Source organism: Cnephaeus nilssonii (assembly GCF_951640355.1).
Source record: "Cnephaeus nilssonii genome assembly, chromosome: 3".
NCBI lineage: Eukaryota > Metazoa > Chordata > Mammalia > Chiroptera > Vespertilionidae > Cnephaeus > Cnephaeus nilssonii.
Window position 1 is genome coordinate 54740071 of NC_137074.1, and position 27486 is coordinate 54767556.

Here is a 27486-nt window from a genome sequence, read left to right on the forward strand (position 1 = left end):
CCTTTCCCCATCCCTGACCCCTAAATTCCACCTCACACTCGCCCCCTCCCCCCAGGTCCCACTGTCCACTGCATTTCCCCGTGGCGAGCTGCCCACCACCTTGGTCTCCCAGCCCCTGGATTGCTCAGCCCCGATGGCAGTCCCGAAGTTCCAGCTACCACTTCCTGGGCATCCTCGTGTGCCAGATCCTGGGTGAGGGCCTTCACATGCAATAGTGCCAGTACTTCTAACAACACTCCCACGAGGAAGGCATCGTCCTCACTGACAGATGAGGAAACAGACCATCACTCAGGTTTAGGGGCCTGCCCAGTGTGCATTGCGAATGGTGGGGGACAGGCTTGAACTTGGTTCCAGCCCAGCCCCGTGGCCTTCCTGCAGCCGATCACCATGACCTTGAACTCTACTGCTGGCACTGAGGACTGGAGCATCTCCCTCTGCCACAGCCTCACCCCTCCGCTCGTCCCCCGTGCTCCCACTGCATCTCTTTGCCGTGATCTCTGGAGTTTGCCCCTCGATTTTTCCATTTCCCCCCAAACCGTCTCTCTTCTGAATCTTTTTCTTTAATCGGAAGTATGCTCAGATATATCCCATCTTCAGTGTCCCCTGCCCTCCCTCCTCCTCCTCACTTCCTTCCCCTGCACAACCAGGTCACTGTGGCGTTGCCTGCGCTAGCTGTCGCCTCCCCCCTCCACCCGCTGAAGTCTGCCCTCGCATCCCCACTGAGGACGAGGCCCAGCAGCCGCTGTAGGACTTGCCCTCCCGGACCTCTACAGAGCCAGTGCTCGGCTTCCTCTCATGTCCCCTGTGGCCTCCAGGCCCCTGGTCCCACTCCTTCCCTGCCAGCAGCTCCTTCCCAGCCTACGTCAAGAGGACCTCTTCCTCTGAATAGCTGCCTTTCTAGTTTATGAAAGAAGGCAAGGGGCTGCGTCCTGGCCTCCAGCCCACACAAGCACTGTTGTGCTGAAGGAAAGCTGTTGAATTCTGTGGAGCTGAAATTCTGCATAAACAGACACATTTACAACTTCCTGTCCATTTAGCTATCCATCATCCTAACAAAGGTAGTACTAATAATAACTTGCACATGGAGCAATTCACAGCTCACTAAGTACTTTCACATGCCTCTCAATATCCATATCTGTGTGCAATGAAAATATTTTTATGTCTGCACAATATTAAAAAGGCGCCGTTACATTCGACTCGCTCTGCCACGGCGTTGGGGACAGCGTTCTAAATGAGCTTTGTTTTGATGTGCAGGCATTGCTTAGGCCCTCTGTGTGTTCTTAGGCCCTCTGTGACCATGTGCCCCACCCCCCATTCAGTGATTGACAGGGAATTGATCTCGGACAGGGCCGAATGACCCTCGTCATTTTAATATCATGTGTTCCTAGGGTGTTAGGAGAGGCCAAGGGCTCACCAGGGGATGCGGGAAACCTCCGCGCATGCCGGTTGAGGGGAAGGCCGGGGGAGGCCCAACTGCAGGACTGAGGCGTTGGGATTAGGATACAAGGTGACCAGACCTACCTAGTTGTTGACACTCTCTATGGGGCATGCTTTCTAAGGGAGACTTGGGAGCTTTAAGCCAAGTTGGCGAGTGCTTGCATCTTGGTGCTTTTCCCAGGAGAGGGTAGAACCTCCTTGGAGTGCGATGTTGAGGAGGATGCTGAGGCCCAGCCCAGGCTCCCAGAAAAGAGCCCTGACCCGACAGGACTGCCTGCGTGGGTGCGCGGGAGGACATGGCGGCGTCTGTGAAAGGCGGTGAACTGCCTGACAAACTGAGCCCGAGCTACCAGGGGAGTCAGAGGACCAGCATTCAGGTGGCTTCGGCCTTCTCGCCCAGCATGGAGCCGGGGTTTTTTTGTTTTTGTTTTTAATATATTTTATTGGATTTTTACAGAGAAGAAGGGAAAGGGATAGAGAGTTAGAAACATCAATGGGAGAGAAACATCTATCAGCTGCCTCCTGCACACCCCCCACTGGGGATGTGCCCGCAACCAAGGTACATGCCCCGACCGGAATCAAACCTGGGACCTTTCAGTCTGCAGGCCGACGCTCTATCCACTGAGCCAAACCGGTTAGGGTGAGCCCGGGGTTTCTTTCCTAGTTCTGGCTTTCCGGGACTTTGCTTTGGAAACGTCAAATATTGGAGTCCCACGGCCACGCGGCTGAGGACTTTCTGATGTCCCTCAATGACTCCCGCTGGCGTGGGCTGTGGCCACGGGCTCTGTCCCAGGGGTCCTCAAACTTTTTAAACGGGCCAGTTCACTGTCCCTCAGACCGTTGGAGGGCCGGACTATAGTTTAAAAAAAACTATGAACAAATTCCTGTGCACACTGCACATATCTTATTTTGAAGTAAAAAAACAAAATGGCAGAAACACCCGCATGTGGCCCGCGGGCCGTAGTTTGAGGACGCCTGCTCTGTCCACTCTCCAGGGTCCCTGCACGCTGTTCCTTCTTGCTGCGTCTTCGCTGTGCTCAGGTGTGCGGGGGCTTTCAGGAAGAGCTCACGTGTCTGTGGCGAGTCCTGTCCCTCTCCCCGGTGACTTCGCGTATCGTCAGCTCCCACTCTGTCCCGCCCGTGACTCCTGACTCTGCTTCAACCCGAAATAGAAGATTACTCCTGACTCTACGGGGGCACGCTCACCTGCACTGGCCGTGGACTGGGTTTGGGGGGCTCTCAGCCTGCACGGCACCTGCTGTACCCAAAGCAGCTGGGTTTGCCTGCCGCTCAGCCGCCTGGTGGACAGCACAGAGCGGCGGGCCTCTGCCTGGTTTGCCGCCAGTTTCAGCTGGAGGCCCGGTCCCCACGGGGAGCAGCTTCTCCCATCAGCACACACACGCTTCAATCAAAACCCACTCTTCCGTAGATGATATACTACTTCCTCTCCGAATCTCCCACACTTGGGAATACTGTGTCAGGTTATGGCTGGGCAATCTCACCTGGCTGCCAGGAACAGTTCGGCAGGAAGAAAAACAACACTCACCGTCTCAACAGAGCAGCCCCGCTGGCCTGGCCCGTCTTGGCTGCGCGTAGGTTCCGCACCCCGCTGCCTTCCACTCCGTGCGCTTTTGCTCTGTGGGATGGTGTGACGCCCCGGGCATTGGAGAGTGCCTGAGCTAGATGACAGACCTACCCCTGGCATGCACTGGCATCTGTAGCTCACTTTTAAAATATGGGTTGATGGATAATGGATCGAGGGCTCGACAGAGGTGGGCTGCAGGAACAGGTAACATACTGACGGTGGAAGGTGGGCGGTGAGTAGCTGGATGTTCACTGTACAGTTATTTCACTTGGCTGCTGGTTTGGAAATTTTCGTAATAGAATGTTGGGGTGGTGGGGGGGATTACCCCTGACAGTGAGCCATGTTAATTTAAAACAGGCTCTTGACCAGTGTGGTCCCTGAGGCCAGAGAGTGAGGGAATTTTGCGATTGGAGCTTGGAGCAGTTTCATTTGGGAAGACTTCCTGTGGGGAGTGGTTTCCTGCCGGCCATGGCTTACACCGGTGCTGTTCATAGACAGGCGGAGAGGAGGGACCGCCGTCCCCTCCCCAGGGTGAGCTGTGCACCCACTCTCCCCCTCCCCCACAGCCCCAGCAGGGTGCTGCTCTCTCCGGGGGCTCACCCTGCACGCACTGCGCAGCCTCCCCCGGCCCTGCCTGGCTTTCCCACCCATTTGGGAGGCTGCCCTATGCCTCAGCGTTGCAGTGAGGTGGGAGGGGGCTCTGGCCCCACAGCCTTTCTGTGGCTCTGAGTGAGCCCCTGGCTGAGCAAGCGGAGAGGCTGTTGGCCGGGGCGGGTTGGAGGCCTGGCTGCTCCAGATGGCCTCCCACCACCCGCAGCGCCTGGCACTGCAGAGCTGACCGAGAGGCCGGGCAGGAACGAGGGGGTGGTGCAGAGCCTCCCTGGGGTGCGGTCCTGACCTGGATTGTGGGTCGCGCTCCCTGGTGGTCTCACAGAAGGTGCTGTGAGACTGACGCGGGTGTGGGAGGGAAATGCAGCCCCCCCTCCCCCATCTGATGCCCATCCCGCCTCTCCAGTCTCCTGCCCGTGTGTAAGGGAGTGCTCAGTGAATACATTCTTCACCATATGCTACCGCCTTAGCAGAATGGCATCAGGGAGGAAACATGCTGCGACAACAGTGTTAGGAAGAGTTTTAAAATCTAGGTCCCATTTAGGGCGCTGCTTTCGGCGTCTGCTAGTGTAGAGAATTGAGAATCCACTAACTGTCAGTCTTCGGGCCGCTGGCAGGTGGCACTCTCCATGCTTTTCACTGCCGTCACATGTGCACACACCCGTGCTTATCTATGCCTGGTGCACACACTTACTCTGTCATACATACACTCACACACATGCCTAGTGTGCATGCTTACTCTCACACACGTGCCTGGTGCACACACACTGACACACATTCCATCCTTTGAGCTGGGCATTTCCCTGCCCGTGCCACGCGCAGAACCTTGAGGGGTGCCCGCCCCTCTCCTGCAGGCTCTGGAAGGGGTCCCTCCTGCAGACGGGAGCAGGGCACCCTCTGCTGGCTCTCCTCCTGGTTCGGGCCTGCTCTGTCCCCTTTCTCCTGAGAGGCAGTAGGTCCTGGACCTGGGGCCAGGCTCCCTGGTTGGCGTCCTGGCTTGGGGGCCGCCAGCTGTGTGACCTGCACCGAGCCGCTCTGTCTTTCTGTGTCTCGGTGTCATCACTTGGGAAGAGAGGAGTGTGGCGATCCCTTGCCCCGGGGTGTGTGTGTGTGTTTGTGTGTGTAAGATTCAGTTGAGTTTATGGTGTGAAGCCCGATGTGTATGTAGTGAGCATTGTTCAGTGTTAGCCACCGCTGCCCTCGGACTGCCCCTCAGTCACCCGCTCCGGGCTGCGGGTGCACAGCCAGAGCCAGAACTCAGCGTCTCACCCCGACCGGGGATGGCAACTGTGTTAGATTCCTACTCCTACTGTGCGGTACCAAATTCCCACACATTTAGTGACTTAAAACAACACGAGTGTATCCTCTCGGTTCTGGAGGGCAGAGTCCGCAGTCATTTTCCCTGCGCTGAAGTCAGGGTGTCAGCACCCCCCGCCCCCCAGAGGCTCTGGAGGAGGGTCTCGGGGAGCCTCTGTTTTCCCGCCCTTTCCATCTTCCTGCGCTGGCTGCGTTCCTTGCATTCCTTGGCCACTGCCGCCTCCTCCTCCTTCACAGGCAGCAGCACACGTCTCGGTTCTGTTGTTTCGTCCCCCTTAGCCTTCCCCTTACATGGACCCTCGTGGTGGCACTTGGGGCCCACTGGTACCCCAGGAGAACGCCCATCTCAAAACACGTCACTCAGTTGCTCTGCAGTCTCTTTTGCCATATGAGGTCCTGTTCTCAGGATGTGGACATATTTGGGGACTCTGAGGCCGGAAGCCCTCTGGGTCCTGTCCAGTGGCATGACGTGGCCAAGTTCTGGACCAGCTTGGAGCACAGGCCCAGCCCCAGCCACCACACAGCTTCCCGGCCCTCTCTGCCCACCCGGACAGACTCCGAGGGCACAGGGTCGCGTTCTGTTGGCCCCAGAGCCTGCCTGGCTCCTGGTGGCGCTGGGTGGTGGGTGCAGGCAGGTGCTGACGTGCTGTGCGTGCCCTTTTAGGACACGGCGAATGTCAGTGCGGAGAATGCAAGTGCCACGCAGGTTACGTCGGGGACAACTGTAACTGCTCAACAGACATCAGCACGTGCCGGGGCAAGGAGGGCCAGATCTGCAGCGACCGCGGGCACTGCGTCTGTGGGCAGTGCCAGTGCACGGAGCCCGGAGCCTTTGGGGAGACATGTGAGAAGTGCCCAACCTGCCCAGATGCTTGCAGCACCAAGAGGTAATAGCACCCCCACAGCCCTGCCTCCTCCACCCCCGCCCCCCCAGACCAGGCCTGCGTCCTAGCCAGTCAGCCCTCGGGCCGGCCAGCCTCCCCGCCCCGCCCCCCCCAGCTCCACCCTCCCAGCCTTGCTGGGGAGCGAAACTCTTACTAACATGACCTAAAATAGCATCTTTGAGATTCTGGTTCCGTGGGGATTTTGTAGGAAAACAACAAAACAGGGAAAAACCCAGACTGCTATTCTATTGGCTAAACTCATTTAGAAACGACAAGTTCACCGAGTTAAATGGAATTAAACTGGTTGTGATGCCAGACTAACATCTCAGAGCCTTTAGAGTGCTCCGGGCATTCCAGAAGGGGGGCTCAGTGTGCATCTCGCCTTGAATGACCCCCTCCCCCAGTTTAACCTCTCCCAGACAGTGTTTCGCAGGGCACAGCGTGGGAAATGCTGCTTGAAACAAACGTAATCGGAGGCGAAGGGGGTAGGAGGGCACCCGGCCTCGAGGAGGCACGCCAACACGGACTGCCGCGCCGGCTGCATTTGCTGCTCCGTTTGTGCAGATAACGGCACGCTGGCTCCGTGCGTGCGGCTGGTGAATGCGCAGATTGTGTAGCCCGGGCACCGGGCCTTCCCTGACGGGGCCGCGGGTCACGTTCCCGGGCTGACCTCCCGCGCTCTGCCCCGCACGCTGCCAGGGAGAGGGCGTTCCAGAAACCGACGAGTTCCGCCGCCAGGAAAGCCGGAGTGGCGGCTTCGCTTGAATGTCGCTGGAGAAAGAGCTGTGTCATCGTCCGTGCTAAGGGGCCCGCAGAGTGCGAGCAGAGGCACGGTCAGAAACAAATAATAACACAGACGGCATTTCTGGGGAACGCGAGTGTGCAATTTTCTTTTGGCAGGTTTCCCCCGCAAACGTCTGGCTCGGGCTGATAATGAAATGAGTTCATGCCCCCCGAGCCTGCCCTGACTGCTGGCAGTCCGTGCGCAGCAGCGTTCTGGGGGGCAGGACCCCCGGTTGGACACGTGCCACACACAGTCCGGGCGTGGGTAATTGGGAGCTGGCTGCAGAGCGAGAGGCAAGATCGACAGGGCCAGCTTTTATTTCTGTGTAATTGGTGGGGAGCTGGGGAGAGGAAGGAAGAAGGAGAACAGGCCCACGTTAGACCTGCTAAGAGTGGAAAAACTCTAGAAATTCAAGGGGAACACCCCAGGCCGAGGGCAGGATCCTGGATCTGGAGCCCAGAAAGCAGTGGCCGTCGGGGCGTGGCCTCACAGCCGTGATGCACGTTTGGTGTTGGAGGGAGGTGCCCCCGCCAGTCCCACCAGCAGGACCCTCTGAGTGTATGTTCCCAGTCCTTGGGGCACATGTGGGGGGTGGGGCCACGCTGGGACCACATGAGCTAAAATAGCATCTTTGAGATGCACGTGGAATCCATAGAAGTAGACCAAGCCCATTTCTTCCCTTCCTCGGGAGCAGCAAGGCGCTGTGCGACCGGCTCGGGTCAGTTAAAGAATCCCAAGGGGAAACAAGCCCTCGCTCTAAATGTTCAAAGCATTCATGTCCTAGAAGACACAGGCTTGACTATTGACTACCCATTACGCAATACCGAAGGCGCGAGGAGAGCAAAGAGTTGCCATCAGGGAGCCTTCTTACTCGTCTCTCGGCCACATGGGCCTTCTCTCTCTTTCATGGCATAGTTGCAACATAAAAAGAAAAAAAAAGACAAGTCCCCTTGAGAGGGACTTACTGGTCTGTCAGCTTGCTTTTCTACTTGCTGCTCTGCTGGGAGCATCTCACGAATGCCGGTGTCCTTCTCCCCCCACCACCCTCCGCCCGGGGTTTCAGAGCAGCCGACCTCCACTGTCTAGAACTAAGCACATACCCTTCCCCTTGGGTGAGTTCACACTCAGCCTCAGCTGATCCCCATGAACAGATTCTGTGCAAAGTCTCCCTCAGCCACTCGTTTGTTTAAAAGACCAGTTATTTTAATATGTGACTACCACACGTCCCAAGTTTCAACCCAGTACATGAACCACATAAGTTAGACCAGTGGTCGGCAAACTCACTAGTCAACAGAGCCAAATATCAACAGTACAACTATTGAAATTTCTTTTGAGAGCCCAATTTTTTAAACTTAAACTTCTTCTAACGCCACTTCTTCAAAATAGACTCGCCCAGGCCGTGGTATTTTGTGGAAGAGCCACACTCAAGGGGCCAAAGAGCCGCATGTGGCTCGCGAGCCGTAGTTTGCCGACCACTGAGACTGACATGTCTCCGTGGAGAACGAGGGAATGTGTCCTGGAAGCGGCCCTGTGGCTTAGTGACCGCAGGGGATGCAGGTGGAGGGGCAGCGAGTCCCAGCCCAGGCCGAGGCCCAGGCCCAGGCCGGAAGCAGCTCCCTTCTTTCCCTGGTGGTAACCCCGAGGCTGGAGTGGGGGCGGGGAGCTGGGCCAGCGTGAACGAGCAGAGCGGGAGCCGCGCCTTTCTGGACGGCGCCAGTCTCCCATGCCTGGCTCTGGAGCGCTGGCCTCGGGGAAATGCAGACGTTACCAGCCTGTTTGTCACTCCAGAAAGTTTCCCTGAGGTCAGCCCAGGCCAGCGGGATTTCGTAGCCAATCTGGGATAGTTGAACTCTTGAGCATGTGAGAACCCTCGTGAGAAAATCTTACCCACTTTCTCTTCATGATCTACTCACTTGTCTCCTTAATGAGCAGAAAGGCAAGTCGGGACTTGGGGAGGGTTGTCTGGGAGCTGGGCACTGGGGGGCTGGACCCAGCTACCCTGGCTTCTCTCTGGCCTCACGGCCCTCACCTGTAAACTGGGGGTGGGAGGCGGGGTGAAAGGCTCTCGAGCTCCCTTCCAGGTCTGTGTTCCAGTCCCCAGCGCCTGCCCTGGAAATGCAGTCACTGGCCTCTTAATCTCGAGGAATTAAAAGGCGGATGATGATAACGGCGATGCCCTGTGGTTGTACATCCTCGGGGATTTGCTGGAGACTTTCCAGATGCACAGCCCTCGGGTCCCCACAGCCGGTGGGGAAGCAGGGCAGCCCCTCGTGTGGCTGCGGCTCTGTGAGGTCACCCTGCACGCTGGTGCCAGGGCGAAGCCCTCGAGTCCTCGCCTCGTTTCCTGAGGGAGCCCCTGTTTGGGGGGTCTCACCTCCTTGCTTCACAAAGTCCCTGAAAGCTCACAGTCGGCTGGTTGTTTTGCCTCTGCCCACTCCTCCCTGGAGTTGAGTTCTCACCATCCTGTCCCGCTTGTGCGCCCCGTCCCCAGGCCCCCGGGCCCTAAGCCGGACCCTAGCTCCCTGGCCGGGCGTCCTCGGGAGTCCTGTTCTCCCTCATGAAACTGAAGGTGGAAGGGGAGTTTCTAGAGTTGGGTTTTGACTGTGCAAAGTATAAATCTGAATTGTTAATTGACCATTTTAATTAAGCATTTCACATACTGTCTGATTTAGACTGTCGGCCTGAGGTGGGAGGAGAGGGGCTTCTCACCCATTTTCTCCAGAAGGCCCTGTTGGAATGTGGGTTCCCTGGGGGGCCTCCCCCTGTAGCCTCTATCAGAGTTGAGTGTAGCTCAGCTGACAGGTGCGTGGACAGCAGGGCCATAGGGAGCCTGCCAGGCGAGCTCCGTTGGGAGGGCAGGGACAAGGGCCTGAGAATGTTCAGGACAGTGGTTCTCAGCCCTCACGGTTCATCCGAATCCCAGAGGCCTGGGCTCTGCCTCAGAGATGTGACTCCATGCGGGGGAAGGGTCACCCAGGCAGGGGCGCTTTGTCCTCAGAGCCCCCCTGGAGAGTCTAATGTGCAGGAGGGTTGAGAGCCCTGCCCAGGCAGTGACCAGGGGGTGGGGGGCATCCTGAGAGTTGGGCAACGTGGAGTCACCAAGCACTGGCCAGGGTGTGTGAGGACCCCTCCTCAAGGCTGGGGTCACGGGTTTTTATCGCTCAAAATTTTTGTTTTTATTGATTTGAGAGAGAAAGAAAGACATGTATTTGTTGTCCTCCTTATGCATGCATTCACTGGTTGCTTCTTGTATGTGCCCCGACTGGGGATCGAACCCACAACCGTGGCCTATCGGGACCAGGCTCTAACCAACTGAGCTACTCAGCCAGGACTTGGAAACTTCTTGCCGGAGCAGACTCCTCAGTCAGGTGTTTATCAGAATCTGAAAGGTCTCTAGCCTCCACCTGGACATGTCCGGACTGGGCTCTGAACTCGGCTTGGTTCCTGCAAGGACCCTGGGGCTTCCCTGTCCCGGCACCACACACAGGAGAGCGGCTGAGCAGAGCATCCCCCGAAGCCAAACACCTGAAGGCAGCCAGGAACTAGGGCCTTTGGGCGCAGGAGCGCTGGGCTGGGCGGGCCTTGTTGGGAGCTCATTACCTGTGTGGAGCCACTACCCAGCGTCTAACACCGCGTGTGTTGCCTCTTTTCCAAAGGGATTGTGTCGAGTGCTTGTTGCTTCACTCAGGGAGCCCAGCTGACAACCACACCTGCCAAAACCTGTGCAAGGATGAGGTGATCACACGGGTGGACGCCATCGGTGAGTGGATGGGCAGCCCCGCGCAGCTGCCCCCGCTGGGGTCTTACGGACACACGAGACCTTCTCCCCCGTGGGATGATCTTCAGGGCTGCTTGCCGGGGAGGAGGGTGGTTTCAGCCCTGAGTTAGGAAGCATGGCCTCAGTGTCCTTGGTATGACTGCTGCTCCCCCCAAATGGACTCGGGGAACCCGAGCTGGGGTCTCAGTTCCAGACTCTCTAGAGTAGAAGACCTCCCTGTTCATAAGTCTGTCCCATCACTGGAGCCCCGTCTCCGCCCAGGCTCCCTGAGAAGTTAGTATAGTGGAATAAGTAATGTTAGCTGCTATAACAAACAAACCTCAAACCTCAACAACTTAACAAAATCTAGGTCAGTTTATCTCTCTCTGAAAGCCCAGAGGAGATGCTCCTGCTGACAAGCCTTCCCTGTGGTCACTCAGGAATCCAGGCACTCTCTGTGCCGGGGTTCCTCCCTCCTCCAGGTCCTCGGAAGCCTCTTCATGTAGATGGCCAATGGGGAAAGACAGAGTGAAGGGTCACATGGGAGTGGATATGGGCTGGACCTGGAAGTGGTGCACACAACTTCCATCCCCGTTTACCTGCAAGGGAGGCTGGGAAATGCAGTCAGCTGTGTGCCTAGGAAGCGGAGTCTGCTCTCGGTGAACAGTCTCTGCCCCATTGGCCTCTGCCCCGCGCAGATGCTGCAGGCAGAGAGGGCAAAGCTCTCATCTGTCCCATTGAACCCAGGACTGAGTGATGCCCTGGCTCTCCTCCCGTCTCTGCGCCTCTTGCCCATTCCGTGTCCTGTTGCCTTGCCTGGCAGCTTCCATTTTAAGGCTCTTCTCACTCTGGCCACTCCAGTTTGACACCGTCCCTCTATCCCTCTGCCTTTCCCTCTGGACAAACGGCTGCAAGTCCGTTGCTGACTGGGAGCCCACAGAAGGCTCAGACAGAGGGACACAGGTGTTTGCTTCTTACCATCTTGGGGCTGCATCCATATCTTTTCTGGTACAGCCATTGCAGACCAGGCTGAGGAGTTCTAAGGGTAAGAGATGCAAAGCACATATCAGCCCTGTAAGCATGGAACTGTTTGGAACTGTTCTGGAACATTCTGTTTACTACATCCAGTCAAAGTGACCCGGTGTTGGAACCCTACTACCCTGCTGGTGGCAATACAAATGATGCAGCCACTTGGGAAATAATTTAGCAGTTCCCCCCAAATTAAACAGCGTCACCATACGATCTATCAATTCTGCTTCCAGGCATATACACAAGAGAACTGAAAACATAGGTTAACACAAAATCTTGTGCCTGAGTGTTCATGGCAGCGTTATCCATGATAGTCAAAAATTGGAAACAAACCCAAATGTACATGAACTAAGGAATGGAAAATAAAACGTGGTGCATCCATATAAGGAATATTATTCCACCATAAAAAAGGAACAAAGTGTCAGTACACGCTACAGCATGGGTGAACCTTGGAAATATGCAAAGCCAGGCATCAAAGAACATAGGTTATAGGATCCCAGTCATATGACAGGCCCCAAATAGACAAAAGCAGAGCGACGGGGAGTAGACTAGTAGTTGCCAGGGATGGGGTGGGAAGGGGGGAGGGGTTGGGACTGACTGTTCACACATATGGGCCTTTTCTCTGGAGTGACAGAAACGTTCTGAAACTAGACAGTGGGGAGGTCACACACGTTGTGAATATTACAAAACGACTGAGTTGTACACTTTAAAAATGGTTAAAAGGTGGGGAAGACTGTGCACCTTGGAAGGGACCCTGCATCTGAGGCCCCCTGGCCGGCAGCCTTGCCCTCTTTGTAACCTCAGCTGCTGCGGACTCCCTGCCCAGCTGCCTGTCGGCCTGGCCCTGCCTCGCCTTCTCTGTGGACTTCCTGCTCCTGCCTCTCTGACCCTGACTGACACCTCTGGCCAGATCATGGCTCCTGAGTATGCTGAGTCATGTATGCAGCCAACATTCATTGAGCACCGACTGTATGCCAGGGCTTGTGCTAAACCCGGGGGCAGTGGGAGCTTAAAGAGTCCCATCTTTCATGCCCATTTTCCTGCCCCTATTTCTGTCTTGAAACTTAAGGCAGAACAGCAGATTCTGCCTGCAGATCAGGGGCAGTTGCCCCCTAACTAGACGCACGCAGTTAGAAAAGGTGAGACGGTGCCCGCCGCTGGGCCACTAACTGGTTCCCGTGGCGCCGTGCTCCAATCCCCCACAGCTGCCTCCTGGTCTGCCCCTGGGAGAGGAAGCTGTCACTTCACAGAGCAGGTTTCTGTTTGAACCCACTCTTTACCCTGCCCCGTCCTCCTCCCTGGCTTTTTACACACACACACACACACACACACACACACACACACACACTCACGCAGACCAGGCGATGATGGGGCGGAGGGGAAAAGTCCAGGCCTCGTGCTTGAAAACCACACTGCTTTATCTGTTCCGGGTTGAAAGCCCTTGGTTCAGCAGGGTTACACAGGCCAGAGCCGGAGAGCATTTCACGTAACAGGAGCCTGCACCGTCATTCAGGCCGACCACCCCTTCCTGACACTCCCCTCCCGCTAACTCACACTCGCACAGCCCCTTTCCCGCCCAGAAACAGCCTCGCCCTTCCCTTCAGGTCATCCCGGTGGACGGGGACTGCGACACCTTAACCTGGGGAAGCTGCGGGCACAGGGAGGGTTGAGGCAGCTTGAGGAAGGGGCTTGTTACCACAGAGGAGGGAGGCCAGTCCGTGTCCGGGCTCTGCTTGGGGTGCGGGCACCACCTTGGGTACCAGTCGTTATCCCGACGTCCTCATCACCTTGTGGTCTTTTGGGTTTTACATCCCAAGAGAGAGCTTCTGAGGCTTGGCCTCCAGCCAGCACCCAGCCTGTGGACCACAGTGAACGCTCCCTCGGGCCTCGAGGGCATCAGAGGGCTCTTTTCTCTGTCCCTTTAACGTCCACAGCCAATTCCACGGACCAGTCCCGCCCCAGCACCCACGCCCCCTTTCCTTCCCCTCCACCCCAGCAAACACTTCGGAGGTTGAAGATCCTCTTGTTTTCCACAGGGATCCTTGCATCTGAGGAAATTCATGTCCCCAAAGCAAACTAAACTCAGCGCCTGGGCCTGCATTCTTGATGGGAGAAACCTGAGCTCTTTTTGTTTGTTTGTTTGTTTTTTAAGGGACTTAACACAAGCGTATGACCCGCACTTACTGGGAATGCCTCATTCATGGGGAATCATTGCCATCCCCTATCCTCATCACGAATGGGGTCCAATGGCTTACCCGCGTCTGCTGGCGTGGGATGGGCACACGCTGAGTCAGTCAGTGTAGCTCATGCAGCCCTCGTCCCTCTGAGAAGCTGGGGGATGCTGACTACTTGGGGATTGGCTGAGCTCGTTTTTAAAGGCCCAGCCTCCCTTTAAGCCTGTCTGCGCCCCTGTCTTCTGCGAGGTGGTAGGTTCCTCGCCCGTCGGTCGTTGGTCGGTGGTTCTGGGTTGCTCGGAGACACTCAGGACGTTCCTGCCTGGCTTTCTTCCAGTGAAAGATGACCAGGAAGCCGTGCTTTGCTTCTACAAAACTGCCAAGGATTGTGTCATGCTGTTCACCTACACAGAGCTGCCCAGCGGGAAGTCCAACCTGACGGTCCTCAGGGAGCCAGGTGAGGGCTCGTCCGGATACCACCCCTGCTATGGGCATGTCACCCGTCACTCCTCACCACCCTTTCCACGCTCCAGAGAGAGGAGGCTGACAATCCTTGTAAAGATCAGACTCCAAGGCCACACCTGCCTGACTCCTAGAGTTTAGAAGGAAGATGGTTGCATACCTGGGGCCCATTGCTGGGGCGTAGCTTGGAGGGCATGGGCGTTAGAGAGTAGGGGAGTATCCCGTCTCGGAGGAGAGCGGAAGCCCGGAACACACTTAACCTGCAGGGCTGAGCGTCTGTGGTGGGGGCTCCTGGGCTCTGCAGGGAGCTCGCAGGTCTCTGGACGATGAGAGCTGAGCAGGCCAGCGCTGTGCTGGGAGCATCTGGGTAGGCTCAACCCTGGCTGGGCCACTGCACTTCCCAGCGTGGAGTCTGAGGGCAGAGGGAGGCTGGGTTAGACATTCCCGTGGGCTGCTGGGCTGCTGAGCCTCAGGGCCACTGAGGAGGCTCAGCTTTAATCCAGAGTGCCTTTGGAGTAATTGGGGTTCTAGTGTGACCCCTTTTGTTCTTCTCTGGAGGGGCGGGGGGGCAGAAAAAGATGTGCTCTCTTTAATTCCAGCATCGCACAGTTTGTCCACCCTGGGCCAGACCACATGATGCGCCTCCCGGCTAGTGGTGGCAGCCCAGATGCGTGCCCGTGAGAACGAGGCTGTTTCCAAGCGCTGTCTGTGTGGGTCTTTGAAAATAAGCACGTCTGCTCCAGAGGGCACCACGCTGAGGGCTTACAAATGTCGGCTGGCCCAGCCCAGCCCTCGTGGAAGTGGCTCACGAAACCCCCCGCCTGCCCAGGCTGCCCCTGAAACCACTTACAGGAAGCGGAGGCGTGGCCCAGCGTCCTGCATGGGGCCTGGGCCAGACTGGAGCGGGCACTGCGAGCTGGGGGGGGGGGGGGGGGGTGGTGGAGACAGCCATGTGTAGGGCAGGCACATGGGAGGACTTGGAGCAGCCCCCGGGTTCTCACCTGGACTTTCCAGAGACTTGCTGTGTGGCCCCTCTCTCACCGAATGTGCATCGAAGAAACCTGCCTGCCCACCCACGTCGCCCAGGGCAGCGAGAGGCTCTTAGGATGAGGGAGGGGTGAGGGGGAGACAGGTACCTTTCGTTTAGATCCCCTGAGGCGGGGGGCAGGAGGGGCGCACCATGGGGGTGCCTGTGCTCACCGTGCCTCCTGGTCCCCCCAGAGTGTGGAACGGCCCCCAATGTCACAACCATCCTCCTGGCCGTGGTCGGCAGTATCCTCCTGATTGGGTTCGTGCTCCTGGCCATCTGGAAGCTGCTTGTCACCATCCACGACCGCAGAGAGTTTGCAAAGTTCCAGAGTGAGCGATCCAGGGCCCGCTATGAAATGGTAAGCCGCTGGGACGTTGAACGTAGGGGGGGAAATGCCAAGTTTAGGGGTCTGGTTGAGTTCAAGCAAGTGATAAAGGCCCACTAACATCTTCGGCATTCAAAACAAAGAACCAAACCTACACGGCGTGTGCCCTCCTCTGGACGGAGAGAAATGCGGGGCCCAGGAGCACAGAGGGCCCGGGACCAAGTCGGGAGACTCGGGGGGGGGCAGAGGTGCTCACCGGGCCTCCCCAGAAAGAGTCTGGAGGGTCTTAGGGAGACGACAGACCCAGGGTCTGTATCTCAGGATCCACCTGCATCAGGCTTGTCTCCACAGCGAACTGCACGTTCCCAAAGGACCGAGCAGAGTAAGGGGGTTCCTCGCCTGAATCCCCAGCTAGTTTCTGTTCAAGTGGGAGGGAACTTCAGAGGCCGACCCCCAGCCCTCACTGCAGAGGTGGAGAGCGAGAGCTCGGAGGGAGGGACGTGCCCGGGGCAGGCGCGTCAGAGGCCGCCGGTCCCTGCACACAAGGCTCTCCAGAGCCTGCGTGCTCTGCCTGCTGCCCTCCTGGGTGACTGGCCTCCAGCCCCGAGTGTGTGAATGGGAACGCATCGACTAACACGTGTCCTCCTGCCTTCCATGTCCCGCAGGCTTCAAACCCTCTGTACAGAAAGCCCATCTCCACACACGCCGTGGACTTCACGTTCAACAAGCTCAACAAATCCTACAACGGCACCGTGGACTGACGCTCCTTCTCCTCCGAGGCCTGGAGGGGCGCCCGGTGGAGTCAGGGGCTGACACGCTTTGGGCAGCTGCTGGACGCCATCGCGGCTCCCTGGATAGACAAGCAGAGGCTTCGCAGTGAGCCTGGGAGAGGAGCCCGTTGTCGGCGCAGGAAGGCTCCCAGCCCGCCGTGCCACGGGCTGCTGGGCCAGAGCCATGCCAGGCGCCACCCTCCGCGCCTGGGAAGGACCCGGGGAGCGTGGCGCTCTCGGCCTTCCCCGCCACATCCCGCTTGTCCTGTCCGTGGGCTGCCGAGATGCTGGGCCGCCCCTGCCTTCCAGGAGGGCTGGGCTGCAGTCTGGCCGGAGCAGAAGGCTCCTGGCAGCGTCGGAGTGCGTCACATCGGCGGATGGCCTGGCTTGTTTCGTGTGGATCATTTTTATATGAAATAAAAAGGTCGTGCATTTATGGTGTAGTTGTGATGCCTGAGAATCGTCTGCCTGGTGTCTGTGCACCTGGGTGTTGGTGATGGAATCGTGGGGACGCCTGCTGAAGGCACCGAGTTTGCAAATGTCAGCATTCCTCTCCTGTCCGTGATTGTTTAGTGCTTTTGTAACGAAAAGGAAAGAGATGGCTTGCGATTGAAAGTAAAAATTAAAACCAAAGTGTTTTGTGTTTGCCTGCCGCTCTCTACCATGCGTGTGCGTGTCCCTTCCCGAAGTGGCCTTGGATGGCGCCTCCGTGGGGACCGAGATGGCCGCGCACTTCCCTCCAGGGCCTCACAGGCCAGCCCAGCGCTCCAGACCGGCCTCTTCAAACAGCAGCCGGGGTGGAGGCTCAGGGGCCCCAGGAGGGCTGAGCAGGTGCTGTGGGCCCTCCCGGGTTTTGCTTAAAAAAAAGAGTGTAGGCTAGAAAACTTGAAAACCTCCCCTCAGACTTCCCTCCCCAGTTTCCAGATACTGAGGCCAGAAATAGGTTGAAGAAGGGGTCAAGATGTGGTTTCCAAACAAAAATCACATCTTACACATTGTTCTCAAGAACATGATGTCAGTGCCTTCCCCACCAAACTCCTACATCCCAACCAGGCCCAAAGCACAAAACCCATTTCAGCTTTTTTTTTCTCCCTTCAGGGCCCTGCAGTCCCCTTAACTCCCCCTATCTGAGATGGAAGGAGCCCCACAAGTTGTTTGACCCAACCCCCTATTTATAGAAGAGGAAACTGATGGGCAGAGGGGGGAAGTAGTCTGTCCAGGTGTCGGGAGGCTAACTCGTGGCAGACTGGTACTGAAGAGCCAGGTCTCCACCAGAGTGCCGGCCTCCTACGACCTGCTCTCGTTTGTAAAATCTCTAATCATTTTTTACTTTTGGAGTTACTTCAAGGTTATTGGGCTTTCATTCCAAAAAATTCATCTGTTTTCAGCCTGGGACCAGATTCTGCCTTAGTTTTGGCAAACAGGAAGACAAGGCTTGTCAGTAAACAGGGCCTATTACCCGGGCAGACGTGCACAGACTCTGTTTCCTTTGTCCTGTGCAATTGGGAGCCCCTGTGACTTGGTGAAGCTGCCTCAAATCCTTTTTGAAATAAAGCCAAATGTAAGTAAATATATAATAACTAGAGGCTCGGTGCACGAAATTCATGCACTGGGGGGCCGGGGAGGGGGGGGTGTCCCTCAGCCCGGCCTGTGCCCTCTCGCAATCCAGGAGCCCTCAGGGGATGTCTGACTGCCATGGAGGCAGAAGAGGCTCCCACCACCGCTGCTGCGCTTGCCAGCCGTGAGCCCGGCTCCTGGCTGAGCGGCACTCCCCCTGCGGGAGCATACTGACCACCAGGGGGCAGCTCCAGCGTTGAGCGTCTGCCCCCTGGTGGTCAGTGTGCGTCATAGCGAACATTCTTTCAGCTGTTCAGTCGATTTGCATATTAGTCTTTTATTATATAGGATAGGATAGGTAAATGGTGGCTTCGAGACTTTCTAAATTGAAAAAAAAAAAGCATACCTGGATTTGGGAAGAAACATTGGGTTTCTCTTCCGTTTAATTGTGGGTTTCCTGTAGACAAGTTGTGAACTTGTTCGAAATGTCTCTTTTGGGCACAGCGTTCTTGAGAGCCGGCAGCAAAGGATGATTTGCTGGGGCTTCCACCCGATGTGGATGATGTGGACGTTTCATCTGTGACACCGGCTGTTTCTTCTGTGACACCGGATGGCTGGTGATAGAACCAGCTGCTCACAGTGCTCTGCTGCCCCCTGCTGGAAGCTCTTGGGACAAGCTGTTCAGAGACCTGATTCTGACCCAGTATTGTATGTGATGTATTTCTTTCCTTTCCTTAGGGGATTTGGCCATGTCCCTTCTCCCTCTCCCTCTCCCCAGTTAACATAAATAATGGAGCAGGAGCTGAAGGTGGGCTGGAAAGCTCTCTCAAACCAAGGGCTGTGGAGGCACAGAGCGGGATGAGCCTTCTCATGCAGCGGTATCGCCTTGTGTGGCTGCCGTGCTCTGCAAGGAGCCACCCAGAAGTCCCGGAAAGTTCTTTCCTGGTGTCTGTCTGGAAAGACGATTGGTGCTTTGGCTGTTTGTTGAAAAGAAGGGGGCGCTCTTTACCTTGGTAATCAATCTATGTTGATACACAGATTTCCAAATAGTACTTACTACTTTTATTGATTTTAAACTTTTTAATTGCCAAAGTAATACATGGAAAATAGGTTATAAAGAAAGTAAAAATCTTTTGTAATCATTCCAAGTAGAAGTAACTGTTCTTGATCTTTCTGTGTATGCCTTCTCAGTCTTTTTTTCTACACATATCTACGCGACTTGAAGCAAGTTAGGACTGCAGTGTCATTCTCATTACAAGGACTGGGGACTCTCAGCTTGGTTGATTAGTACTTAGTCAAACTAAAGTAACAGCCACCTCTTCTGGGAAGGCAAGTTGCATTCTGCTTAATTAGGATCCAAGCTTGAGGTTGATTATCATGAAACTCTTGGGATGAGTTTCAGGTGACGGCAAACAGATGGGGAGATCAGAGTAGAGGTGTGACACTCTGTTCCAGTCCTTTTAACCAAATAGCCCCGCCCGCTGTGGGGGGCTTTCAGCTGCGGCTCCTGCTTCTGAGAAAGGGCCACAGGCCCAGCCCAGCAGGGCTCTGTGACTGGCCAAAAGGAGGAAGATGACAGCAGCTTGGATGGAACTCGGGAGGAGGTAAGTGTTAGGTCTGATCAAATAATTGAATCGATACCCCCTCCCCTGGGAACTGACCTCTAGGCCACGTCACAATGGACACTCCACTTGCTTAGGCCACATTCCACTTGCTAAGACCATTATCTCTCCCCTCCGGGCTTCCCCAGAATCTGGACCTGCACAGAGAATTCTCCGCCCAGAAAAAGCCCACCTAGATTCCTTTAAAAACCCCTGACTCCCATCTCTGGGTGCTGGCGCCATTTTGGGGCTTAGCCCATCTGGTATCCAGATGACCTAATAAATTCATAATTCTTCACCCCTTTTGGCCTCGTGTGTTCCTCCTTCGGTGACCCTAACATTTGGTGCCGAAACCCATGAGGGTTCCACGGAGATGGGGAGCCATCGCCCCGGCTTATGTCACCCCGAGTTTGCTACTTAGAGAGCAGTGGCAGCGGCAGCTCGACCTGGGCTTACCTCTGAATCCTACCTGGGTGACATGATTGCCGGCCTTGATTAGGCTTCCCTCCCTCACAGACCCTCCCGAACCAGCCAAGGAGGACACCGGATCGGGACTCTCCTCCATTGCTGACCCTCCATCCCACACCGGCCAGTCTTCTCTAGGTGAGTGACATTCCACAAGTCCCCTTGTCTTGAGTCTTCTGCCCACTCTCTCTCGCTGACTTCTCAAAAGTCTCTCGTCTCAAAAGTCCTAGCGCTAGGCCAGAAGACTCTTCAGCTGTTTGGTTTGGGTCCTTCTGGATTGGGGACGCCCAGCCCAGAGGGTCACCTCATTTCTCACGGTGATTTGTTTAGCAGCAGGGACGCCTGCCCTAAACAGTCACCTTTGGATTTGTGCTCTGTCACTCACCCTTCCTCTCTCGTGGGCCACACCACACTCCCTCTGCACACACGGGGGAGATCATGCCCAGCCACCTCATTTTACTTTGTAACACTGGTTGACCACAATATAAACTAGATAATAAGTCTCAATGGCCTGAAAACAGCACTTTTAATTTTAACACATTGCACAATTTAGATCATTGCTGTCACTGCAATGGAAAAGGTCAGAGATTCCCTACATCCAGGCCTTTTTCACCTTCAGTCCAGTCCTCTCTCTCAGTCCTGCTCTACCTGTCAGATCTTTCTCCTTCACACAGAACATCTTCCCCCTAACACTTCTGATTCTGAATCTACTTTTGACCCAGCAGACCACCGACCGCCACCTTCTTACATGCCCCCTCCCTCACCTGCAGTAGATTCCCAAAACCCAGACCCTCCTAACCAGCAACCACCTTCTCCCTGGCCCCTGAGAGCCCAAATCCCAAGAACACAAGCTCCAAAACAGCCTTTTCCCATCTAACACTTGCTCTCGGGCCACCCAAAGACCACCCTCCTCAACAGCCTCTTCTGTTCCCGTGCCCATTCTACCCCTGAGGGAGGCAGCAGGAACTGAGGGCTTTGTGGTCAATTATGACAAAGTTAGTGAAATCACTCAAGGCCCTGACAAAAACCCAGCTCTCCTCCTCTCCCGCCTCACAGGGGTCTTGCAGAAATTTACATTCTTAGACCACACCCCCCCCAGAGGGAACCCTTCTTCTGAACACCCATTTTATATTCCAATCAGCCCCCGACACACACCATAAACTTTGAAAAATAGACACAGGTCCACAAACCCCTCAATACGATCTCGTTAACCTGGCCTTTAAGGTCTTTAATCAGAGATGAGGAGACCCAAATCCAAAAACAAAGGTGAGATCAGGCCAAGACTGAGGCCCAGAAGGAGGCCTTCCAGCTCCTAGCCACCGCTTTCAAACCCCAAACGAAGTGCCGGTCCTCCAACCAAGAGTAAGTCCGGGGCTAAGCCTCCTGCGGGCCCTGCTTCAAATGCAACAAGAGAGGACATTGGACCAAGTCCTGCTCAAACCCAAGACCCCTGCCTGGGCCCTGCCCAAGGCGCGGAAGGGAAGGCCACTGGAAATCAGACTGTCGTCTGGCCCCTGCAGGTCGGACCTCAGCACGGCCGCCCGCTGGATCTGGTTTGGAGCTCCCAGACCTCCTGGGGCTGGCCTCTGAGGACTGAAGCTGCCCAGGCCCTGACAGGGCCCCACAGACTTCATCACCAGGACAGAGCCTCGGGTAATGATGCTCGGGAAATGGTGGCAGGTAAGCCAATCTCCTTTTAATTGACACTGGGGCCACTTATTCTGCCCTCCCCAAAATCGCTGGGACCCTTGTCCCCTCCTCAGTCTCTATTAAGGGGGTTGACGGGTTAGTCTCACAACCATTAGCCACCTCACCTCTACACTGCATCTTACTAAATTCCTCCATTCACTCTTTTCTCATTCTACCTCAGGGCCCAGCCAGGGCTACCATGCATCCACTCATAAAGCCCAGTTGTCCCAAACCACAGTCACCTACCTCAGTTTCACTCTCTCATCCCACAAGGCCGAGCCATTCCTTGGGCTATAAACGCCTTATCTCCTTATATCATCCATGACTGTCCCCTCCTCGAAACAAGAAATACTCTCCTCTCTTGGGCTCGCTGCACACTTTCATCGCTGGGTTCCCAACTTCAGTCGTCTCCCAAAGCTCCTCTATGACATGACAGTCTTCTCTGTCTCCTCACTGAGCCTTTAGATCCCAAGGCCGCATTCTCACACCTTTAATGCTCTAAAAACTGCTCTGACCTCAGCACCTTCTCACCCCGACTCCCACCCCACCTTTCCCAAAGAACAACTTCCTTTAATGCACATGCTTACTTAACAGTATGGCTACTATCAGAAGCTGAGCTCATTATCACCCAAACCTTAGCATGTTATCTCTGAGGGGAAATGTGGCAGTTTTAAACCCAAGGGGCTAAGGGCCTGGGGATAGGCTTCTGGGCCTGCTCCCTCCTCCCCCAACCTTTTCTCCAGCCTCATATGCCTAGACATAATTTTCCAAAGCCTTTGTTAACTTAAAGACTTTGGAGCATGGCTGCGTTACATGATAAACATCTAAATATTTTTAAATAGCATAAAGTACTGAAACATTGATGGCTAGACAAGTTTTAATTCACCTGCTCTTAGCTTCTATTCAGAAGGTCTCTTGTACGTTGTTGAATGTATATTTTCTTGGAAGTAAGAGTGTGTCTAAAGTGTTTTGATAAATGTTAATCTAAGAAATGCTGGCTGTTTACTTTTTGGTTATCGTTGGAAAACTAAGGTTTTTAAGAGGTGACACTAGAAGGCATAGGCATGGACGTGTATTCTGAAGGAAAAAGAAAGTGAGTTAAAGTTGTAAGAATGTTTATGGAAGTTGTAAGAAAGTTATAGAGGGTTTGTAGGGAGAAATGTTAAAAGGAAGTTACACAAATGACACAGGCCAGTAAGCCAGGACAAGCAGAACAGGGAAACTGAGAGAGTAAAACAGCAGTTTGCAACCATCTAGAAAATTCAGGTGCCAAGCAGTTTGTAGCCATCTAGAAAACCCTATCTTCTCTTAGCCAAGGACACTTAAGAACAAATGATTTGAAGATAAACCTCACTTTGGCATATTAGACTACAGCCCTCTAAACTAATGTCTCTTTCCTTCCACCAGACCATTTACCATAACTCTTTTTCTTCTAGCTTTTGCCCCAGTAATATTAAAATTTGTAACACAGTTTGTCTCCACCAGGTTACAAGCCCTACTTGTATTCAGGAAATACCACCCCTAGACATCATCATAGGCCCCTCGTCAGAACACACACTAATAAATGTGTAACTGGGGGCATACTAGAAAGTCTGGACCGTGTATCACGGCAACCGGGTATCATTCAACATCGGTGTGACTTCAGAGAGACCCTGCAAGGTTCAGCAGTTAGCGCTTCCTTGGTCCTCCCTGCACCAGATACCACGCCCTGCGACCAAAAGCAGCCTCTCTCTGGGACCCTCACGCTAGGCCCCGTGGGGTCCAGGGGAGAGATTTCCCCGTTTACAAAGGAGAAGCTGAGGTCAGTCGCACCGGGAGTGAGGGCTGGCAGTGAGCCCCAGCAGGGTTCCCTTCTCTGGTTTGAGGCTCTTTGCTCTCCTCCTGGGAAAGTGGCTGTTTTTTTCTGTTCCCAGACCTCCGTGGTATGGTGATGCCTGAGTTTCTGCCTTGAGGGCACACATCTCTACTGCAGTAAAATGAAGGGCCTCTGTGCAGAGTCAGGCATTACAAAAGGTCTCCCCCTCCCTCCTCCTTGAATCTCTCCCCTCATCCCCGGCACAGGCGCGATCTTGGACACGTGCACGCTGACCAGAACTCCAGGTTCAGTTCAAGGAGCCATTTTTTCAAATGAGGAAAGATGACAACGGACACAAATGTCATGACTCGTGGCACAACAATCCAATACTTCGGGCTCCTTTCCATGGCGGTGACACGCGTTGCCTGGGCCCTGGTTCATGGCTGTTTCCCCTGTGGCGATGGGACCGTTGTATGGGCTGACGTGTGTGCTGGTTGGCGTTCAGATCCTGACCCAAGACCATAAACAATATTTTGGAAAACCCGCAATGAGCAAAACGCCCAGTCAATGGAGGGGCGTGTGGGCCACACCCTTTGTGGGTGTCTCCTCGCAGGTGGAAGAGCTGAGCGAGGGTCCCAGGTGAGACAGGCGGGAGGCGTGGCTTTCCTGCCTACCCTGCACCCACCCTAAAGAGCCCTTTCAAGCTGGAGCCACGAGACTGTAAGCTTGATTTGAGTTGGGAGACATTCCCCTATTGAAGGGACCTGGAGTCTGAAAAGGGGAAGAAGACAGTCCTGGCTGGTGTGGCTCAGTGGGTTGAGCGTCGGCCCCTACACTGAGAGGTCACGGTTCCATTCCAGGTCAGGGCACATGCTAAATCTCCAGTAAGGGGTGTGCAGGAGGCAGCCAATCAGTGGTTTTCTCATCAGTGTTTCTCTCTCTCCCTCTCCCTTCTCGCTCTAAAAACCAATAAAAACATATTTGTTTGAAAAGATGTTATTTAAAAAGGGGAGAGAGAGAAGACAACAAAAATGAGGAAGAGGCGATGGAGCCCAAGGCCTTGGGAAAGTCAGAGGGCAGCGAGGGGGCAGAGGTGAGGGCAAGAAGAAAGGGCAAGGGGCAGACGGGACGAAGGACTCAGCTGGTTTTCCTGAGCAAATGCGATGAGGTGAACAGGTGTTTAGGCCATCCATTCACGTGTGCAAAACACATGCTGTGTGCTTTTTGTCTTTTTTTGTTTGTTTAAAGTATTACAAATAGTAGTACATATGTCTCCTTTCTTTCCCCATTGACCTTCCCACGGCCTCCCCTACTCCCCAGCACATGCCCTCACACCGCGCCCCCCAGTGTCTTGTGTCCATTGGTTGTGCTTATATGCATGCATACAAGTCCTTCGGTTGATCTCTTATCGCCCCCGCCCCGCCCCCCGCCCAACCATCCCAGCCTTCCCGCTGTAATTTGACAGTCTGTTCAATGCTTCTTTGCCCCTGTATCTATCTTTTTGTTCATCAGGTTATAATGTTCTTTATTATCCATAAATGAGTGAGATCATGTGGTAATTTTCTTTCACTGACTGGCTTATTTCACTTAGCATAATGCTCTCCAGTTCCATTCATGCTGCTGCAAATGGTAGGAATTCCTTCCTTTTTATAGCAGGGTAGTATTCCATTGTGTAGATGGACCATAGTTTTCTAATCCACTCATCTGCTGATGGGCATTTAGGCTGTTTCCAAATCTTAGCTATTGTAAATTGTGCCGCTATGAACACAGGGGTGCATAAATCCTTTCCGATTGGTGTTTCTGTTTTCTTGGGATATATTTCTAGAAGTGGTATTACTGGGTCAAATGGCAGTTCCATTTTTAATTTTTTGAGGAAACGCCATAATGTTTTCCACAGTGGCTGCACTAGTCTGCATTCCCACCATCAGTGAAGAAGGGTTCCTTTTTCTCCAGATCCTCACCAGCACTTCTCTTGTGTTGATTTGTTGATGATAGCCATTCTGACAGGTGTGAGATGGTACCTCATTGTTGTTTTGATTTACATCTCTCAGATGATTAGTGACTTTGAGCATGTTTTCATATGTCTCTTGGTTTTTTGAATGTCCTCTTTCGAAAAATGTTTATTTAGGTCCTTTGCCCATTTTTTGATTGGATTAGTTTATCTTCCTTTTGTTAAGTTGTATGAGTTCCCTGTAAATGTTGGAGATTAAACCCTTATGGGAGATAACATTGGCAAGTATGTTCTCCCATGCAGTGGGCTTTCTTGTTGTTTTGTTGATGGTTTCTTTTGCTGTGCAGAAGCTTTTTATTTTTATGTAGTCCCATTTGTTTATTTTCTCCTTAGTCTCTCTTGCCCTAGGAGCTGTGTCTGTAAAGATATTGCTACAACATATGTCTGCAACTTTGCTGCCTACAGAGTCTTGTAGGATTTTTATGGTTTCCTGTCTTACATTCAAGTCCTTTAGCCATTTTGAGTTTGTTTTTGTGTATGGTGTAAGTTGGTGATCTAGTTTCATTTTTTTGCATGTATTGGACCAAATTTCCCAGCACCATTTATTAAAGAGACTGTTTTGACTCCATTGTATGCTCTTGCCTCCTTTGTCAAATGTTAATTGAGTATAATGGCTTGGGTCAATTTCTGGATTCTCTTCTGTTCCATTGGTCTATATGACTGTTCTTGTGCCAGTACCAGGCAGTTTTGAGAACCGTGGCTTGGTAATATAGCTTGATGTCTGGTATTGTGATCCCTCCAACTTTGTTCTTCTTTCTCAGGATAGCTGTGGCTATTTGGGGTCTTTTTTTTTATTTCAGATGAATTTTTGGAGAGTTTGTTCTAGATCTTTGAAATATGCCATTGGTATTTTAATGGATATTGCATTGACTCTATAGATTGCTTTAGGTAGTATGAACATTTTAATGATGTTGATTCTACCAATCTATGAACACGGTATGTTCTTCCATCTGTTTATGTCTTCCTCTATCTCTTTTTTCAATGTCCTGTAGTTTTCCGAATACAGGTCTTTTACATTCTTAGTTAAGTTTATTCCTAGGTATCTTAATTTTTTTTGGTGCAATGGTAAATGGGTGTGTTTTTTTTTCATTTCTCTTTCTGTGAGTTCATTGTTGGCATATAAAAAGGCCATAGATTTCTGGGTGTTAATTTTGTATTCTGCTGCACTGCCAAATTCATTTATTAGGTCTAGTAGTTTTTTTATGAAGTCTTTGGGGTTTTCTATGTATAGTATCATGTCATCTGCGAAAAAGGACAGTTTTACTTCTTCTTTTCCAATTTGGATGCCTTTTATTTCTTCTTCTTGTCTGATCAACTATGGCTAGTACTTCTAGTACTATATCGACCAGGAGTGGTGAAAGTGAGCATCCTTGTCTTGTTCCTGTTCTTAGGGGAAATGAGTTTAGTTTTTGCCCATTGAGTATAATGTTGGCTGTATGTTTGTCATAGAGGGCTTTTATTATGTTGAGGTATGATCCCTGTATTCCCACTTTGCTGAGAGTTTTTATCAAGAAAGGGTGTTGGATTTTGTCAAATGCTTTTTCTGCATCAATTGATAGGATTATGTGATTTTTGTCTCTCAGTTTGTTTATGCAATGTATCACATTATTGATTTGTGGATATTGTACCATCCTTGCATCTCTGGAATAAATCCCACTTGGTCATGGTGTATGATCTTTCTAATATATTGCTGAATCCGATTTGCTAGAATTTTGTTGAGGATTTTAGCATCTATGTTCATCAAGGATATTGGCCTGTAGTTCTTTTTTTTTTTTTTTTTTTTTTTGGTGTCTTTATCTGGTTTTGGGATTAGGGTAATGCTGGCTTCATAGAAAGAGGTTGGAAGTGTGCCTTCCTCTTGAATTTTTTGGAATAGTCTGAGGAGGATAGGTTTTAATTCTTCTTTGAATGCTTGGTAGAACTCCCCTGTAAAGCCATCTGGACCAGGGCTTTTGTTTGCTGGAAGATTTTTGATCACTGTTTCAATTTCTTCGGTAGTTATCGGCCTATTCAGGTTTTTTGATTCTCCTTGGTTGAGTTTGGGAGCTTGTATTTTTCTAAGAATATGTCCATTTCATCTAGGTTGTCCATTTTGTTGGAATAGAGTTGTTCATATATTTTTTTTCATAATCGTTTGTATTTCTGTGGGATCGGTTGTTACTTCACCTCTTTCATTTCTGATTTTGTTTATTTGGGTCCTCTCTG

General features: G+C 53.3%; 1 protein-coding gene across 1 annotated transcript in view; it reads left to right on the forward strand.

Moving 5' to 3' along the window:
• Nucleotides 1-16774, forward strand: part of ITGB5 (integrin subunit beta 5) — a 110672-nt gene extending 93898 nt beyond the window's left edge. The window contains exons 11-15 of the mRNA XM_079766459.1: nt 5613-5835; nt 10273-10376; nt 13914-14033; nt 15260-15426; nt 16059-16774. Of these exons, the coding sequence (XP_079622585.1) occupies nt 5613-5835; nt 10273-10376; nt 13914-14033; nt 15260-15426; nt 16059-16154 (710 nt within the window). The 3' untranslated portion in view covers nt 16155-16774. The remainder of the gene's footprint in view (nt 1-5612; nt 5836-10272; nt 10377-13913; nt 14034-15259; nt 15427-16058) is intronic.
• The last annotated feature ends 10712 nt before the right edge of the window (nt 16775-27486 follow it).